The sequence below is a fragment of the Myotis myotis genome, unplaced genomic scaffold (genome assembly GCF_014108235.1).
Source record: "Myotis myotis isolate mMyoMyo1 unplaced genomic scaffold, mMyoMyo1.p scaffold_m19_p_7, whole genome shotgun sequence".
Classification (NCBI taxonomy): Eukaryota; Metazoa; Chordata; class Mammalia; order Chiroptera; family Vespertilionidae; genus Myotis; species Myotis myotis.
The window spans coordinates 77,668,473-77,686,066 of NW_023416379.1; the positions used below are offsets into that span (position 1 = coordinate 77,668,473).

General features: G+C 42.1%; 1 protein-coding gene across 2 annotated transcripts; it reads left to right on the forward strand.

Annotated features, from left to right (window-relative positions):
- Positions 1 to 233: 233 nt before the first annotated feature.
- On the forward strand, positions 234 to 15,689 carry LOC118660484 (glutathione S-transferase A1-like). Of its 2 annotated transcripts, none has more exons than XM_036317959.1 (6): positions 234 to 308; positions 8,206 to 8,257; positions 9,286 to 9,418; positions 11,679 to 11,820; positions 14,310 to 14,441; positions 15,318 to 15,689. In XM_036317959.1, exons 3-6 carry the CDS (start codon positions 9,297 to 9,299, stop codon positions 15,438 to 15,440), a joined length of 519 nt encoding a protein of 172 aa, XP_036173852.1. In that variant the 5' UTR covers positions 234 to 308; positions 8,206 to 8,257; positions 9,286 to 9,296; the 3' UTR covers positions 15,441 to 15,689. The 2 variants fall into 2 exon arrangements, with proteins under 2 accessions (XP_036173852.1, XP_036173851.1); XM_036317958.1 differs by lacking the exon at positions 234 to 308 and adding an exon at positions 4,642 to 4,728.
- The last annotated feature ends 1,905 nt before the right edge of the window (positions 15,690 to 17,594 follow it).

The following is a 17,594-nucleotide window of genomic DNA, read 5'->3' on the forward strand; positions in this document are numbered from 1 at the left end:
GAAATCCTACATAAGCAGCAGTGTTAATAGAAGCCTGGTTCCCATGGACCTATTGGGCAACCAAATACACCTGAAATCCCTTCTTTGTGCATTTATGGATAATCTTGAAATGAAACATTGTTGAGCTGTCCTTTGCTTTCAGGTCTCGTATTGAGGTCTGTGGAGGCTGGAGGCTGTGGGAGTGACTGCTCCTTATTGGACTCCACCCCCTTAGGAGGGAGAGGGTTGTCAAAATATTTAAGCATCTAACACAGATATTAGGCAGTGACCTTGAGGAGCTGAGCTGAGAGACAGCGTGAACATAATAGGTTAGTACTGACCTTACACATCTCTATAAATTCTCTTGTGTCCATTTCACTTGGAAATTTTTTTATGTGGGTACTCTATGTTCTTATTGTGCCTTCTTTGTATCTTCAGGAGACAATTCAAGCATTATTTATTAGATCCTCAAGGCCAGGTCTTTAAAGGAAAATAATAATCAAGAATTTTGAAAATGAAGGCAGAGAATTTGATAATATGGGAAAAGTAAGAGTGTTATTATTACCGGTAATGTGAAAATACAACTATTCTAGTTCCAGGGAAAGCATGTGAGCTTACACTAAAATCGCTTCGCCATTATGAATGATGCATTAGTGTGTTCATACAGTAGACAACATACACTGGTACTGAATTTTAATGTGGCAGGGACACACATTGAGCAACGGGAAGGAAATATAGGACAATGGTTTTGTGCCTCTTGAACTGACACCTCCTGTTGGGAAACCAATTGGCAGCAATGCCTGCCAGTCAGAATCTGAACCTACTCCTCTATAGGTGAATTCTTATATTAGCTTGTTGTTTATATGAGTTACTTTGTGATTAAGCACTTATCTCTCTTTCTCCTCTATCTCTTCCTGCTCCTTCTCTTCCTCCTCACCGCCCACCCCAACGCTCTTTCTTCCTCTCATCCTCCTTCTCCTTTCCTTCCTTCTTTAATGCTTTTGGAGCAAAGGGTAGAAAGGGTTTCTTATAAAGAAAAGACTCAAACTGACTAGTGAATCGAAATGTATAGGGACTTTAGAATAGGAAGTCAAGTGCCTCTGGCTTTACATCTTAGGCAAATTTAAGAAAATAATGGCCTTCTCTTGAGCTGTGAGGTTCCCAGTCTGACAGAGGATTTGCAAATTCCTTCTGTTTGCCCAGTTAAATATTCCTCTGGGCTACCTTGCCAAAGCTTTTTGGCATAACCATTGTGTTTCTATTATGTGGAAAGTTCTGCTGCTTTGATAGTTCCATTTAAATAGCACAATGTTGTGTTTTGTAATCAGGATTGGCTACTTCATTACCATGATCCCAGCTTATAATTTAATCACTCCATAATTCTATGTTGTAAATGGCAAGGTTTATGAGGGAAATCCTAACAAAACAAACAAACAAAAAAAGGAATGGCTTTTGAGAAATCTGCCCATGCCATGTCACATGGAGAGTGTACTGACCTTTGAGCAAACGGCCTGTTGAACAATGAACTGTGCTCAACACCCTGTGTACTACGACAACTTCTCGGGAAACTCACTAATTTAATGGGCGACAAAGAAACTGATTTCTGTAGGCTGTGAAAATTCAGTAATATACTAGTAGAATAATAGGGAGAAACTAGTCTGAATGTTAGGAGAATTGGAATCTAATTTAGACTTTATTACTAACTAGCTAGCTGGCAAATCATACCCTCTCTTTGGTGTGTAGCATATTGTTTACACTCTTGAAGGACCAGCCTACTTCTCAGACCCTTTCTAGGTCTATAATTGGGGAAGTCTTGAGGGGAGAGTTACATACATCAATGGAGCATTAGTTTTCAGAAGGCACACGAAGTCACCCAGTAGGGTGCAGCCTAATGAGAGTCAGTAGTGCCCTGGAAGAATTGTCAACAAAACAAAGAGCAAAACAGAGTTCTCATGCAGGAAAGCCTCAGAATTCCAGTTGTCAACAAGCTTATTTTTCTGACCAGACTTTAGACCCTTAAAGGGAAGGAACAAATCCGACTTGTTTCTTGTTCCCAAAGAGCCATTACTGCTTGATACATGAAGACATGAAGCTGCTCCATGAGTGTTAGTTGAGGAAGTTTGAATGAAACACCTAAAAAGCGAAAATATATTACATGTCACCCAGAAACAAGGTTCTAAGAAGCAAATAAATAAATATCCTTTGGAATATTTAAACTCTTTTTGTAACCAAACCCAGATTTGGCTGCCTTTGCAATGAGAGCCAAACTCATGAAACAGGTGCTGGTGAAAAAGGAAAGGGGTTTATTTGAGTGCTGGCATCTTGAGAAGATGGGAGACTTTTCCCAGTCCTCAAAAAATCATCTGGAGATCTCAGTGCTGACGGAGGTTTTTATAAGGATGGACAGGGACTGTACAACAATTACATCAGGGGGGAGGGGAATGAGAAGTGCTGCTTCTCCTAAGAAGGGGGAGCATGAGAAAGGAAGTGGGCTTCCTCCCCTATTCTCAGAGTTCTCTCTCTTCAAACAGAAATTTGTAAATTTACTGAGGACACCTGTGGCCCCAAGCAATAGTTCTCTAAGCTGTAAGAAAGGCTAAATAGGGAATGAAAACACAGGGCTTTATTTACACACTTTAAGAAAACAGAGGGTTGGTTCCAGCCTTGAGAAAAGGCAGAATAAAACCCAGCATTTATTGCTTAATTGCAATGTTAACTTACGGTTACCTTTTGACATATAAAAATTCAAATTTCATGTACCTTTTAAAAAATATTACTATTGCTTGGAGATATATATGTTTTGCTAAGAAATTAAAATCTTGCAAAGATGCTTAAAAACATTTTCTGAGTAGAGGTCTAGTGACTAAGAATGGGACAGAAATTGTCCCCCCCTAAGTGTAGGCAACTGAATCCTTGCCTGGGCACACCTACAACCTCCACCATTGTGACAACGGAACAGCACACACAGCTTCTATAAAGTGGCATCCTTCAGAAACGTGGTGGCTTTTTGAATATGGCCCGGGCAATGCACACAAATATTTGACCCTCTTGGTTTGCATGATTTTGTGAGGTTTTCTGTCCAGTGAACAGCGAACCACTTTCAGAGGTCACCTCTGGCTGCTTTTGGGAAGAGCAAATCTTTGCTTTTTAATGGCTCCTGTGCCTTTGTACTCACATCCCTGAGAAAACCTGCCCAAGACCTTTGCTGGAATTTCCCAGTCATTATGTGAGGAGCTCTCTTTGGCTCCTCCCACCTGTGTGCTGCTGTCTCAGCTTGGAACAGAGCAGTGGTGCTCAACCAGAGGTGATTTTGCCCCTGATTTTATTTTGGGTTGTCATGATGGGAGAGAGGGACAGGGCACTATGCTACTGGCATCTTGTGGGTAGAGGTCAGGGATATTGCTAAAGTAAATATCCTCCAATGCACAGGACTGCCCCCCACAACAAAGAATTATCCAGCCTCAAATATCAGTGTTTCAGAGAAACCTTAGAAAAGGGACGCAGCTGTTAGACTTCTTTTGCTGACCCCAAACTAATGTATTTCTTACCTTTTACAACAAACCAGAGCATACAATCACATACGCACACTCACACACAATGTAAGTGTAACTAAAATTAAAATTTTATTTAGTAATTATATAGTTAGACTTACTACATATGGTACGCTGATATTTTCTATTATATTTCAAATGGAAAATGCTAGTCTGAACCCACTGTTCTAATTTCACAGCACACCGAGGGATCACAATCCATAGTTTACAAAATACTGTTTTAGATCAGGGGGTGGGGGGTGCCAATGAGGGGATAAGGAACACATATGTAATACATTAATCAATAAAAAAATAAAATACTGTTTTAGAGAAGCTCCACGACTTTGGTGTCCAATATAAGTTTTTTTTAAGTGTGTTCAAATGATAGCTTAACCACTTATTTTAGGCCAGTTGCTTAACCTCTATAGCCATGAGAACCACCAACTATAAACTTAGAATAACAACAAGATCTACCTCAAGTCATTTTTTCTAAGATTAAATAAGGATAAAAATTAGAAAGGGTCTGTTATGTGGTAGACACTACACATGTTAGTTCCTTTCTATGTACTATAAAGGTAATGCACTAACATTCCTTTTTCTAAATGGAATATAAATATCATGCAGCAGTGAAAAATATAGAATTGCAGTAGAAAAGAGGAATGAACCTCTTCCTGAATGGAGAGAACTTAGAAGGTTTTGGTGACTATCAGGCCAGGACTAAGCCCCACTTCATGCATTTGAACAAGAGCAGCATGACAGCCAAAGAGCAGAGGACTAACTCTGCTCCCTTGTCCTCCTCCCTGTCATTAAGTCCTCTGGTTTCAAGGCCCCTCACTGGCTTGCTTCTCCTGTGTGGGATCCAGGCTGCTCTGTTTATATCCTCAGAGTGAGGACAAATGGCAACCTGAGACTTACTTGGTGCAATTTGACACCAATGGCCACTATTGGGTGAGAATATGGGCAAAGGAAGACCTCATGGGACTCCACCAATTCCACCATTAAGAAAGCAGATACTTCACCCTTCTGTTCGAATGTACACCATAAAATACAGTTTGCTCCTATGGTTTCATTCATTCATTCATGCATTCATTCATGCATTCACTCATGTTTAGAGAAACCAGGAGGCTGCGACATGGCTGGGAAGCCCAAGCTTCACTACTTCAATGCACGAGGCAGAATGGAGCCCATCCGGTGGCTCCTGGCTGCAGCTGGAGTCGAGGTGGGTTGTGAGTTCTGTCATCTTAAGTTGAATCCAAAATTGACTGTGGTGAAGTGCTTTCTCACGTCAGCTAGGAGGCTTCCATACTAGATGGCCTGTGAATGGTTTTGCCTTAAATAAAAATACTATGCATATTATGAAGGAATTGGACTATCTGAACAATAAAATTTTAAAAAATCCTGCCATTGTAAGAGTACAGGAAAATTTTAAAAGAAACAAAAGAAATAGCCACTAGACATAATTTATGAACCTTATTTTTATTTTAATATACAGTAATATATTTGACACATATACAACTATTGATTGAATATTACAGGATATTAAAAATCATTGTTAATTTTTTAGTTATGTGTGATATTGTGGTTATTTTAATAATAAATCTAATGATTTAGAAATATAAAGAGTCAAGTATTAAATTATCCTGTATATGGGGTTGTTTCGAATTTTCACAAGATAGGGAGAGTGGGTGGGCATCTAGGTGACACAAGATTGACTTGTGTGATTATGATTGTAGCTGGGTGATGGATACAAAGAGGATCTTTGTACTTTCATTTTGTACATGCTAGAAATTTTTATAATAAAAGGATAAAAATGATAATATTAGAATGTAATGTAATTAAAATTAAGATATAACCACAAAAGTGGAGAGGAGCAGATTATAACAAGCTGCCTGTTAAAGATTTAGGCATCCACTCAGCCATGATTGTGTTGAGCACCTTGAAGTGGCAGGTTCTGTGCTTGGTTCTGGGGATACACAGATGAACCATAACGACAAGGTCCCTGCCCTCAGGAAGCTTACATTCCAGTCAGGATGCAGACAAGTGAATAGGTGATTAAAAGGAGGCATGGGGGCATCTAGGAGGACATCCAAGCATTTACAGCAAGCATGTCAATCTCGCGGGCCACAGGCCACATGTGGCCCACAACGAATATTTTTGTGGCCCAACCAATATAACAGTATGTAAGAAACATTTTAATAAAAATTTTATAACTTTAATTTTTATGATAATCCTGTTATACATAATCCTATATAATAAAAGCCTAATATCCTAAGTGTCTGACCATTTGTTCAATGGTTCGACCATATGCTATGATGTGCACTGACCACCAAGGGGCAGATGCTCCGACTGGTAGTTTAGCTTGCTGGTGGGGTCAGCCGATCGATACTGGCCCTGATTGTGCACTGATGGGGTCTCTCAGCCTGGCTTGCGCCCTCTCATTGTCCGAGACCCCTTAGGAGATGTCGGAGAGCCGGTTTCAGCCCAATCCCCACAGGCCAGGCCGAGGGACCTCACCGGTGCACAAATCCGTGCACTGGGCCTCTAGTTAATAAAAAACGACAACCTTTGCTAATGACTGATTACTATAATCATGTTGCATTCATTTCCCTTATCCACCTTACATGCAGTGGTACCATTTCTCTCCACTAATACTAGCAGCAAATATTCTAGCAGCCAGTTGCCACAACATTAGTCTTGTACTGACTTGTTTAGTGTGCGCAACAGGAAATATCTCACTTTTGGAGAACAAGAAAAATAAGTTTATTTGCGTTACACTTATTATTTTGTGCAGTTATTCAGTCTGGTAAGTTAATGTTCAAGAAAAAATATTAATTTTTCTTAAAATGTTCTATTATTTTATGTTAATGATGAGTCATTTATTTCAGCCCTTTGTATTCAGCATGTCTCTATGGAAATAAACCTATGTTTCTATGAAAATGGACACTTTTGTTTTTATGTGACCCACATAAACTTAAACCTTGTTTATTTGACCCATGTTAGCCATTGAGTTTGACATGCTTGATTTACAATGTCAAAATCCCAGGTTCTGCATGGAAAATTGGTAGGTTTCCCTGGCATCTGTTGAGCTCTGCCCTCTAGAGGTGTCAATGAGAAAAACACTTTTCTCTCAGTCCACATCAGAATGACTCAGCAACTCTGAGGGTTTTCAGGAGAGGGAGGCATGGATGAACTCAGGAAATGTTGTCCCACAAATCAGAACAGTAAAGGAGGGTTTCAGGTGAGGTGAGACAGGAGCTTTACTGTGTTCCCTTCAGCCTCATAACAACATGCTTACCTGAGCCAGGATTATACTTTCTTCATTGGTTCATGAAGACATGGGGACTTGAGCCTGACTCTTTCTTAATTTCATCAGTGAGGAAGTACACAAAAAATACAAATAGTGCCATGCAGCTTTTTTTCTCTCTCCATGAACCCACCCCGACTTCAGCTCTGGGGTTCAGGGGTGTGTTCAGAGCCTGTGGGCAGGATGAGTTCAGCACAGGAGGGTGACTAGGAGGTGATGTTGAGAACATCTCAGGCTTCCTCTACTCCATCCCAGCTTTACTGAAGAGGGTGTGGGGTAAGGATCTTGGTCAGCATTCCTGGGTTCTGTGCTCCCAAAGGTTGATCTTTACAATCATTTTCACCTCCGTTAGCCTCACAAGCAACATCACACCAGCCAATGCCAATGCCACCCTACCTTGGCCACCCTCCCTTCATGGCCATCCTCCATCCTTTATGTTTGTCTTGCACTGGAAGCTTTATAAATCCCTGCACACATAACTCACTATCTATCAGGTCTTCCCCTATGGAATTATGTAGATCCACAATAGACTGTTCCACTGATCAAGCTAAAGATCAAAACTTTTATTATAAAATACTCCTTTTAAACTATAAAATGAAATGAAATGAGGTAATTGTCACCTTGGTGACAGCATCTTAGATGGTTATGGGCCCATGGATATCCCACGCTGGGGGACACACGATTTCCTGGCCTGTCTCATATGGAGAGAAAGGCTTTCTTGAGATATCAAAACTCCATAACTACAAGAACTTCCCATTCCCTTCCCTGTGTTAATACTCCCCTCCCAAATCATGGCCTGACCATTGACAGATGTAAAAGCAGATGGAGGTGAAAGGAACCTCCAAGTGTGAGCAGTTAAGTGCTGCAAGCCATGCTCTGTCCTCTTTTTAAAATATATTTATTGTTGAAAGTATTACAGATGTTTTCTCCTACCCCCCCTCCACCCCCCACCCATAACCCCCTCTACCTTGCTCCCACCCACTCCCTAGGCCTTCCCTGCATTATTGTTTGTCCATGGGCTAAGCATATATAAATTCTTTGGTCAAACTCTTCCAGCCCCCCACACCAGCCACTTCCTCTGAAATACATCCATCTATTGCATGTTTCAGTGTCTCTGGATCTGTTTTGTTCATCAATTTATTTTGTTCATTAGATTCGACATGATCATGTGATACTTGTTTTTCTCTGACTGGCTTATTTTGCTTCATGTTCTGTTCTTGATGGCTCTAATCTGAATTTCCAAATGGCATCACTGTATTCCTCTGTGTACCATGCCAAACTCGGGAATCTTACCTCCTCCATATGATGTACCAGACAGAGGTCATTTAAAGTTAAAAGTTCTGTAATGCTATGGAATGAATCACAAGAACTCCTTACTCTTTCTGATTCTAGTTTGAAGAGCAATTTTTGGAAAGTCCAGAAGACTTGGAAAAATTAAGAAATGGTAAGACAATGTATCTAAATTCCTCTGATGAGGGAATAAATGCAATAGTGAGGTTTGAACACTCCCGTGGTTGGCAAACTGCGGCTCACGAGCCACATGTGGCTCTTTGGCCCCTTGAGTGTGGCTCTTCCTAAGTCTTAGGAGTACCCTAATTAAGTTAATAACAATGTACCTACCTATATAGTTTAAGTTTAAAAATTTGGCTCTTAAAAAAATTTTAATCATTGTACTGTTCATATTTGGCTCTGTTGACTAATGAGTTTGCTGACCACTGCACTAAGCAATGCCTGAGAGTGTGTATGGTCGGAGATGGAGGGTGGGTGAAAGAGGAAGAAAAGTAGTTCATGTGTAAGGGCGGGGCTCCTTGAGCAGGTCTCACCACTCACTCAGGGCTAGGAAGGCCTAGAACTCAGAGTATTCACCAAGGAATCATCCCTTGTGACCTGGAATGCCCACTCCTTGCTTCTCCTCCTTTCTGCACCCGCTGTGAGGAGCTGTGTCCGCTCAGGACCCCACCTATCCTCCGACACTCAAACACATGCATCAGGGTGAAGAGAGTAGAAATAGGCCCAGCAGTAGCTTTGAATTATCTCTATGGTTTGTTGCAAGGTAATGTCCTAGCAATATTGCAGATGTTGAAGTCAGGGAAAGAGATGCCTACGTAAAAATCTCTCCCAAAACCTGCCTTAAATGCCATGAACACCATAAGAGTTACTGTGGGAACTTCCCATTTGAAATACCATCGGGCTGGCAGCCTGCTGCAGCCTCTCTCCAGCTTCTTTTAAAAATATCCACAAAGATAAATCAATCACAAAAGCTACCATGTATCTGATGGGAATAAAAAGGTCAATAAAATAATGAGTTAAAAAATAAAAAGCAGACTGAGAAGAAAAAGGACTGTAAAAAACTAGGAACAAAATGCCATTTTGTTAAAGTATTACCTGATAATTTCAACAAACTTGTTTTCATCTCAAAAGACTGTGATCCATTAGACATTTCACTGTACTCTTTCTTTCTTCTTTCAAAAGATGGGTCTTTGATGTTCCAGCAAGTGCCCATGGTGGAAATCGACGGGATGAAGCTGGCACAGACCAGAGCCATTCTCAATTACATTGCTGCCAAATACAACCTCTACGGGACAGACATAAAGGAGAGAGCCTTGTAGGTATTTTTTCTGTTTTTTAATAAACAATAACAATTTAGATTCTTCCTTGAATGATCAGGATTGTGTTGCGGATCATGACCAACAGCAGCATGAGCCTTGGAGATCCAGCCCAGCAGGGAGCATGAGGAGGAGGGATTCCACTTGAAGCGGAATCAAGCAGTGGGATTAGAAAGGAAGACTCAGTCCACAGAGGTAGCACAGGGAGTGACAGACTTTTCCAAAGACCGGTGAACCATGAAGCCAGGAGGGTGGTGGAGTCATGACTCCAGGTTCTCAGGCCTTTAAAGAAAAGACTGGGGAAGGAAAGGACACAAAGGGGCTCATTCTCAAGTTCCAGAAACTACAGGCATAGTTACCAGGAATCTAACTCACCAGCCCGTTGTATGGACTGAACTCGACAAGGGTTAGGAGAGGCAGGTTTTCAAGAGGCCCGGTTTACTTAGAACTTTTTTTTTCTTTTTACTGAAGCAGCCAGATTTATTCAAGGCAGCTACATCTGGGAGGGGTGGGGGTGTTCTCCTTCTTTTTGAGAGGGAACCACATGATTGAAACTAAAACTTGTAAGGAACTGGTAGCACTTACTCAAAATGTTGAACATAGACTTATCCTATGTCAGCACCTCCACCTCTAGGTATGTTCCCAAGATAATAAACACTACATCCACACTAAACCTTGTACTGTGGCTTCATAGACCTCCTAGGGAGCCCTCAGGGGAAATCTGAAACTGGCTCCCGTCTGTGAAGGGCAGGGAGAGACTGAAGAAAAAGGCCTGCAGTCCTTATTGGTAGGTGGCAGGTTTAATAAACAAGGAAATTTGTTCATGACCACAAGTCGAGTGGTTTTCTGAATCCACCTTCCAGGATCTTAAAAGGTTATATAGAGGCCTTAACTGTGTTGCATACCAAGTCCAGATGGTCTTATCACCACATTCCTATCCCAAGGCTGTGTCCTGGGGAAGGCATGTGGAGAGCACATTCCAAGCACAGAGGAGGGATTGGGGAGCCTCCAATTGTCCAGGTGCAGCTTGTGGGTGAAATGACACATCTTCTTGGTGACCTTCCCCAACATGCACACAAATGTTCATAGCAGCGTTGCTCACAATATTTAAAAAGTGGAGACAATAGAAATATCCATCAACTGGTGAATGAATGACCAGAGTGCAATATTTACACAATGAAATGTAATTTAGCCATAGAGAGGACAAAATTCTGATGTAGGTGACAACATGAATGAACTTTAAAAATAGTATACATAATGAAAGAAACCACACACAAAAGGCTGTATGTAAAATGATTCCATTCATATAAAATGTCCAAACATTCAAATCCATATAAACAGAAAGTAGTGTGTGATCTCCTGGGGAAGGAGTTTTGGGGAAATAGGAAGTGACAGTAAAGAGTACAGAATTTATTTTGGGCATGATAGGAAATGTTCTGGAATGAGAGAATGTGATGATGATTTCAGAATGTACTAAAAACTACTGAATAGTACACTTTAAAGGGTGATATTTATGGTGTGTAAATATAGAATTTCAAAAAAGCTGGTATATTTATAAGTATTGTAGAAAACCCAGTTTAGAACAAAACTCCTCTATAATATGCACTGGTTGCCACTACTAATATATAAAGGATCGCACCCATTCAGGGGATGTTTTAGGTGGAGTCTTGAGCAGTGCAAACGTGGCCAAAGTTTAGAAACAGCTCATGGAGCAGGTTGGGAACTGTGTTCTTTGGGGACTGTGCTCTATAGGAACTCATTGGAAGAACTGCTAATATTGGGCATGTAAACGGGCCTGGGTGGTATAATAGGATGAGAGAGGGAGAGGGACATGACTGAGGTGTCTGTGCCAGGGACTCTCTGCAGATTCCTCAGGTGGCAGTCCTTTAGTCTTATGGATTACATGGAGTTTGTGTCCAGAACCAACCACAGCAGAGATGGCAAACCCTAGGTAGCATCTCAGTGGGTACTTGCAATGACTCCAGCAATTTCTCCATGCCTGTGACTCTGGACACCTCACTGATGTTCTCTGTCAGTATATTTGGTCATGGGCATAACAAAAATTTTAGACGTAGATAACCACCTTGATATGAAATGTTAAAGTTAAGAGAAAATCATAGCTGAATGACTGGTATATAAAAATTCACCCAATGGAGGTGAATCACTTGGCCATCTCCCAATACCCCATTCTCTTACATTTTTAAACTATAACATGTAAGACAGGTGACAGTTGACAATTGGGTCATTTTTGTCTTTCAGGATTGATATGTATTCAGAAGGTATTGCAGATTTGAATGAAATGACCATGCGTTTCCCACTATGCCCACCTCATCAAAAAGATGCCAACATGACCCAGATCAGAGAGAGAACAACAAATCGTTATTTCCCAGCCTTTGAAAAGGTAAGTGGGCTGTTCAGTGTTTGGGGAACTGAGACTAGAGGACATAGAGAAATGGTGCCTGGGCAGTCCTGGGGATTTGACCTTCACTTCCAATGGGCCCTCCTGACTACTGATGGAGCACCCTGGCTCTCCAGGGATGTTATCAAAATCAGCTGTGGGTAGGACCTGTACCGGTTATACCCAAGTTATAATCTGTCAGCAAAAGCTCAGTTTACTAGGACCCGATTTAGAATTCTCTGTCTGATGGCATTTCATGGCCACAGTTAGAGCCGCACTGGCGATTGGAGTAGGTCCTGCAGAGCTCCATGCAGGGGCTTTTCATCCAAGAGGAGCGCGAGGGAAGCGACTCAACGGAAAATATGCTGACAACAGGCAACATGACCCCAACTGCCCACCAGGAGGGTATGGCAGTGTTTCTGGGAAGGATGTCGTATCTAAACAGAGAGAAAGGCAGTGGGATGGAGAGGAAGAAACAGATAAAAAGATGTTAAGGAATAAATAATCTACACATTTTGTGAGTATGTCTCTCAAACTTTTGAGGGAAGTCATTCAAAATTCAGGAATAAAGTTCCATCAATATACATAATATATATATATTAGATAATGCTTCTCTTTGAAGGTAAAAGGGAAATATTTCAGATTAAAACACCCTGAAATCATCTATACTAATAAAAGGGTAATATGCTAATTATACTGGGAGACTTTTGGGGAGACCTTCTGGATATCCTTTTGAACAAAATCATGATGGTGGGGTGGAGGCAGAAGCCATTAGGGGTGATCAGGCCAGGAGGGGAGGTCAGTTAGGGGTGATCAGGCTGGCGGGTGGGGGAAGGGCTAGGGAGATGAGGCCAGCAAGGGGGGACAGATGGGAGTGAGAAGGCCAGCAGGGGAAAGCACTTGGGGGTGAGCAGGCGGGCAGGTAGGTGAGCGGTTAGGAGTCAGCAGTCCCGAATTGCAAGAGGGATGTACAACTGTCCGATCGGTCCTAAACCAGCAGTTGGACATCCCCCAAGGGGTCCCGATTGGAGAGGGTGCAGGCCGGGCTGAGGGACACCCCCACTCCATGCACAAATTTCGTGCACCTGGCCACTAGTGCTAAATAAAAATCATGAACAACAACTATGAAAAGATTGTAAGGGATATATGAGGCTTACATAGAAATAAAAACATTAATACTGAGGAACTTATTTTTATTAAATATTAAATCATTCATTCACTCAAAAAATGTTAATTTGTTGCTTGTGTGTGAGGTTATATACAAAGAGCAAAGAATTTGGTATTAATAAGAACATACTAGTACACTCCCCTGGTCCTTGTGGTGCTAAGAGTTTAGGCACATTTCCCATGATGAAAACCTAAACAGACCTTGCAATTTAGGTGAATCTATACTTTGAAAATAAAGGGTTCCATGCTCACATGAATAAAGAGTCCCATAATCTCATGAAAATAAAGAGCCCTGTGATCACGTGAATGAATGCAAAATGCATATAACAACATAGCATTTGATATTTTATTGTAGTCATTAAGTACTTATCCATTCATATCTATCTATCTATCTATCTATCTATCTATCTATCTATCTAGTCTGAAAGCACATTTGCCAAAATGTTATCTTTAGTCAGTGGTCCACATGTGTTTTTTCTCTATGATTTCCACATTGCTGCAATGATTTTAATAAGCATCACATATTTCTCCAATATTTAATTATAAAAAACAGAAACAGAAAAGTTGAAAGAGATATACAATATACTCATATATACTGACATTTTATAATTATGTTTGCTTAATCATATATCTCCCCATCCCTCCCTGCTGTAATCAAACATTATTTTTTGATGCATTTAAAAGTAAGTTACAGACAACTGCAGTCATCCATAGGCAGTTCACATGTGAATTGTAACAAATTCTTCTTATGTTATTGAGAGGCACGGGTGGCTTAGGCCTAAGAGACAATGTTGTAAGAGAAATGATGACTTCAAATTGTTCCCGGATTATTTCAGATCCTACATAGGTAGACCAGGAAATGTGACCAGCAGACAAGAGGAGAAATATAGACTCTGAAATAGTGTTCTCAGGATTGAGGAAGGATGTCATGAAGGATGTCTTTGCCCGAAGGAGAGAGAGAGAACAGCCTGGAGAGACAAGTCCTGAAATCTCAGAGCTGCTGAGGCTTCCGGGCGTGTAGCACATAGAAACACAGTGCAGTCAGTGCAAGCCCTGGCCAGACCAACATGCACAGAGGGGCCCAGTGACGTGGGAATGGGAGAATGAGATGGTTGCCTGGGCTTCAGCTGAGGGGTGAGGAAAGAACAACAAAGACCTGCTTCTCTCTGTCTCATTGAGTCACGGGAGATGAATGTGGTCTGATGCTCTGCACCTGTCCAGCGAGACAGCACAGATGGGAAGCTGGGATGGAGAGACCTGGGAAGAGCAGGGGGACCCAGCCTGAGTGTACCTGTGTTCATAACCTGCTCCCTCCAATTCACCAGGTGTTGAAGAGCCATGGGCAACACTACCTGGTTGGCAACAGGCTGAGCAAGGCTGACATTCACCTGGTTGAACTTATCTACTATGTTGAAGAGATTGACCCCAGCCTTCTGGCCAACTTCCCGCTGTTGAAGGTGACCCTTTTCACAGCCCTTGGGAGGGAACCCACATCTCCCATCTTGGAATCTAATATCTGGGTTCTTGGACTGGCCATGTTATGATTGCATCATTGTGCACGCCCCGCTGCCCCCAGGTCTCCAAAATTTGCTCATAGGCCCTGTTCTGAGGCAGGAAAATAATCTTGTTTTGCCATTGGAAATTGGAGGTGGATGCTGCCTCAAGGAGAATAGTTTGTCTTTCACAATGAGAGCAATGAGCGGGACCCAGGGCTCAGCATCTCTGTGCCCAGCCGTGTTCATGCAGTTTCTGTCCTCATTTTCTCTGGGATTCCCTTCCTCCCCCGTGTGTCCTCGTCTCTCTTACCTGTGACTGTGTGAGCAGATCTCCTTCCTCTGATTTCCTTCCCTCAGCTCCTGCTCCTTCTCTCAGACACTGTGTTTCTCTCCCCACAGCCCCTTCTCTCTTTCTGTCTGTCTGTCTCTCTCTCTCACAGGGAAGATTGCTTTTGACTGTACACATGGTTGACTTTCTATATTTTCTATCTTCAGTTCCAGCCCAGTTGTCCCACATATTCATTTCTCCAGTTTGGAGCCTTTACCTGTGTTGCTCTGACAGACTCATTAGTCTTCCTTGTCTGCAAAAGAGTGAGAATCCACAGGATTTCCATGTGGGAAGAAGACTGTGAACTGAATCCTGTCTCTGGGGAAAGTGCTATTGAGCTGTGTTTCCTTCCTCTTCTTGTCTTGCTGGGTGTCCCTTTCCCAGCCCCCTGCTGGTGCTGATAGAGGGGACTTAGTTGGTCCTGTCTAGGAGGGTCTCTGATTCCGTTGCCTGTGTAATGAGGGTTGGGTGTTGTGTCTCCATCTGAGGCTGTGCTTTGTGCATTGCAGGCCCTGAAAATCAGGATCAGCAACCTCCCTCCTGTGAAGAAGTTTCTGCAGCCCGGCAGTCAAAGGAAGCCTCCTACAGACCCAAAAGCTTCAAAAGCAACCAGGGAGCTTTTCAAGATTTAAATAAAGCAGGCATGGATTCCTAGCACATGCAGGAGCAATTTTCTGAAGTTATCCAACAGTGAAATGCTCTACCTTGGATTTTCTGAGAATAATAAGCTTTTGCAAGTAATCAAATAATAAACTACCATGAGCTGATTTAGTTACAATTTATTCTTGTTCATTATGATCCATTATTAAATCAGATTTTCAGTCTCCTTCGATTGCATCTCTCTTGGAATTCAAAATTAAATAAAAAAATGGAAACATGGACTATGAGGTCTCTTTTATCTTTTCCAGTAATTGTCATGTGTCTGTCACAAAGCTCTTCAAAGAGTTGAGTGTAGAATTCATATCTGACATCCTCGGTTGTTCACAAGAAAATAGCTACCCCTCTTGGTAATGGCATAAGAAATTTTCTTTAAGAGCTGCTTTCCTTCTGGTAATAAAAATGTTTTGGTTATGAGTTTTGCTGCCATGCAATACAACAGCGATATGCCTACTACGGACTCATTAGTGTCCTAGGGGATGCGGAAATGATGAACAAGACAACAAACCCAAGCTCTGCTCTCTGGTGCCTTTCAGTCCATGACTCCCTGGCACATCAGCGCTCTGCTACTTAATGTTCTGTGGGGCCCCTGGCTGAGCTTTCTCTGAGGTCACTCAATGTTGCTCAGACCTAGACTTCCAAGGTACAGATTACATGTATAAATTATATGTTACTGAATGCATATAAAATCTTTTTTCTATTTTTCTGGCCTGTCACTGGGCCAGAGTGGCTGGATTAGGAGTGATTTCTAACTTTGGCCACATTTGTGGCTCCTAATGCACACCCTCCCAGAGAATCTGGGCTTTGGGCTTTGGCATATTGAGTTCTTCTCCCCACACAGAGCTTCCCCATAGCTCGGGGAGGGAGCTGACAGACACACAGGGCTCCCTGTCTGTAGCTTCACTTCCACCTCGTCTGCTGTCTCCTTGCAACCAAAATGGCTTTCCTAAAATGCACATTTGAGTATCACCACCTTCTTTAAGTCCTTCAGTGAGTCCCATGACTGGGGATCCTTCCTCACATCCCTCTTCACCCCTTCCTTTCCACGTGGGCATGCTTAGCTCCTCACCTCAGTTGCTTCCCAGAGTGGGTCGGGCTCTCCTCTGTACCTTCCCACAGAGCCCTCTAACAAAGCTGAATGCCACTGTGCCTCCACACTCTCCTGAGAGGGTCTGGTGTGCGGGCATGGCTGGGCGGCATCTCTACTGCTCCATCGCAAATGGCCATAACACCTTGCACAACTCCACCCACAGCTTCATGACCTAAGGGTTTGAGTCTGGGCTTTGAGAATTCCTCAGAATTCCACACACACTGTCCTCTGCCTGACATCTGTATTCATTCACTCATGTCTTCATGGATGTATTCATATTATTCAAGTGCAACATAGGGATCTTGCATGGATTCTGATGCAAATAAGTCCACTGTAAAGAAACCCTCATGAGACAATGGATGAAATTGGGATGCTGAATATTTAATGAAATTAAGGGATTATAATTTTTAGTTTAATGAGAGAATAGTATTATTATGCTTAGAAAGAGTCCTTACCTGTTAGACATTGGCATACTCAATTTCTGATATATGCATTATAGGCTGTCTAGGATTTGCTTCAAAATAATTCCATGGTTGTGGGAGAAGTAGGTTTCCATATATTAGTTTCTTGTGGTTGCTATAACAAATTACTAAAACCGAGGGACTTAAAACAGCAGAATGTATTCTTCACACTTTTGGAAGCCAGAAGTTCAAAGTCAAAGTGTTGTCTGGGCTGCACTTCCTCCAGAGCTTTAGGGGAGAACCCTTTCCTGCCTCCTTCAGACTCTGGTGGCTTTTTGCTTTCCTCGGCTCATGGTCACATCACTCCAATCTCTGCCTCTATCTTCACATCAACTCACCCTCTGTGTGTCTGTGTCTTCTCTTCTGTTGTACAGACACTTGTCATTGTGTTTGGGGCCCACCTGGATAATCCAGGATGATGTCATCTCAGGTTCCCTCACTTAATTATACCTGCAAAGACCCTTTTTCTAAGTACGGTCACATTTACAGGCTCCAGGTATTTGGACATGGGTCTATCTTTTTAGGAGGCCACCACCATGACCTCCCCACAACAGGGTACAGATCAACAACATTGGTAG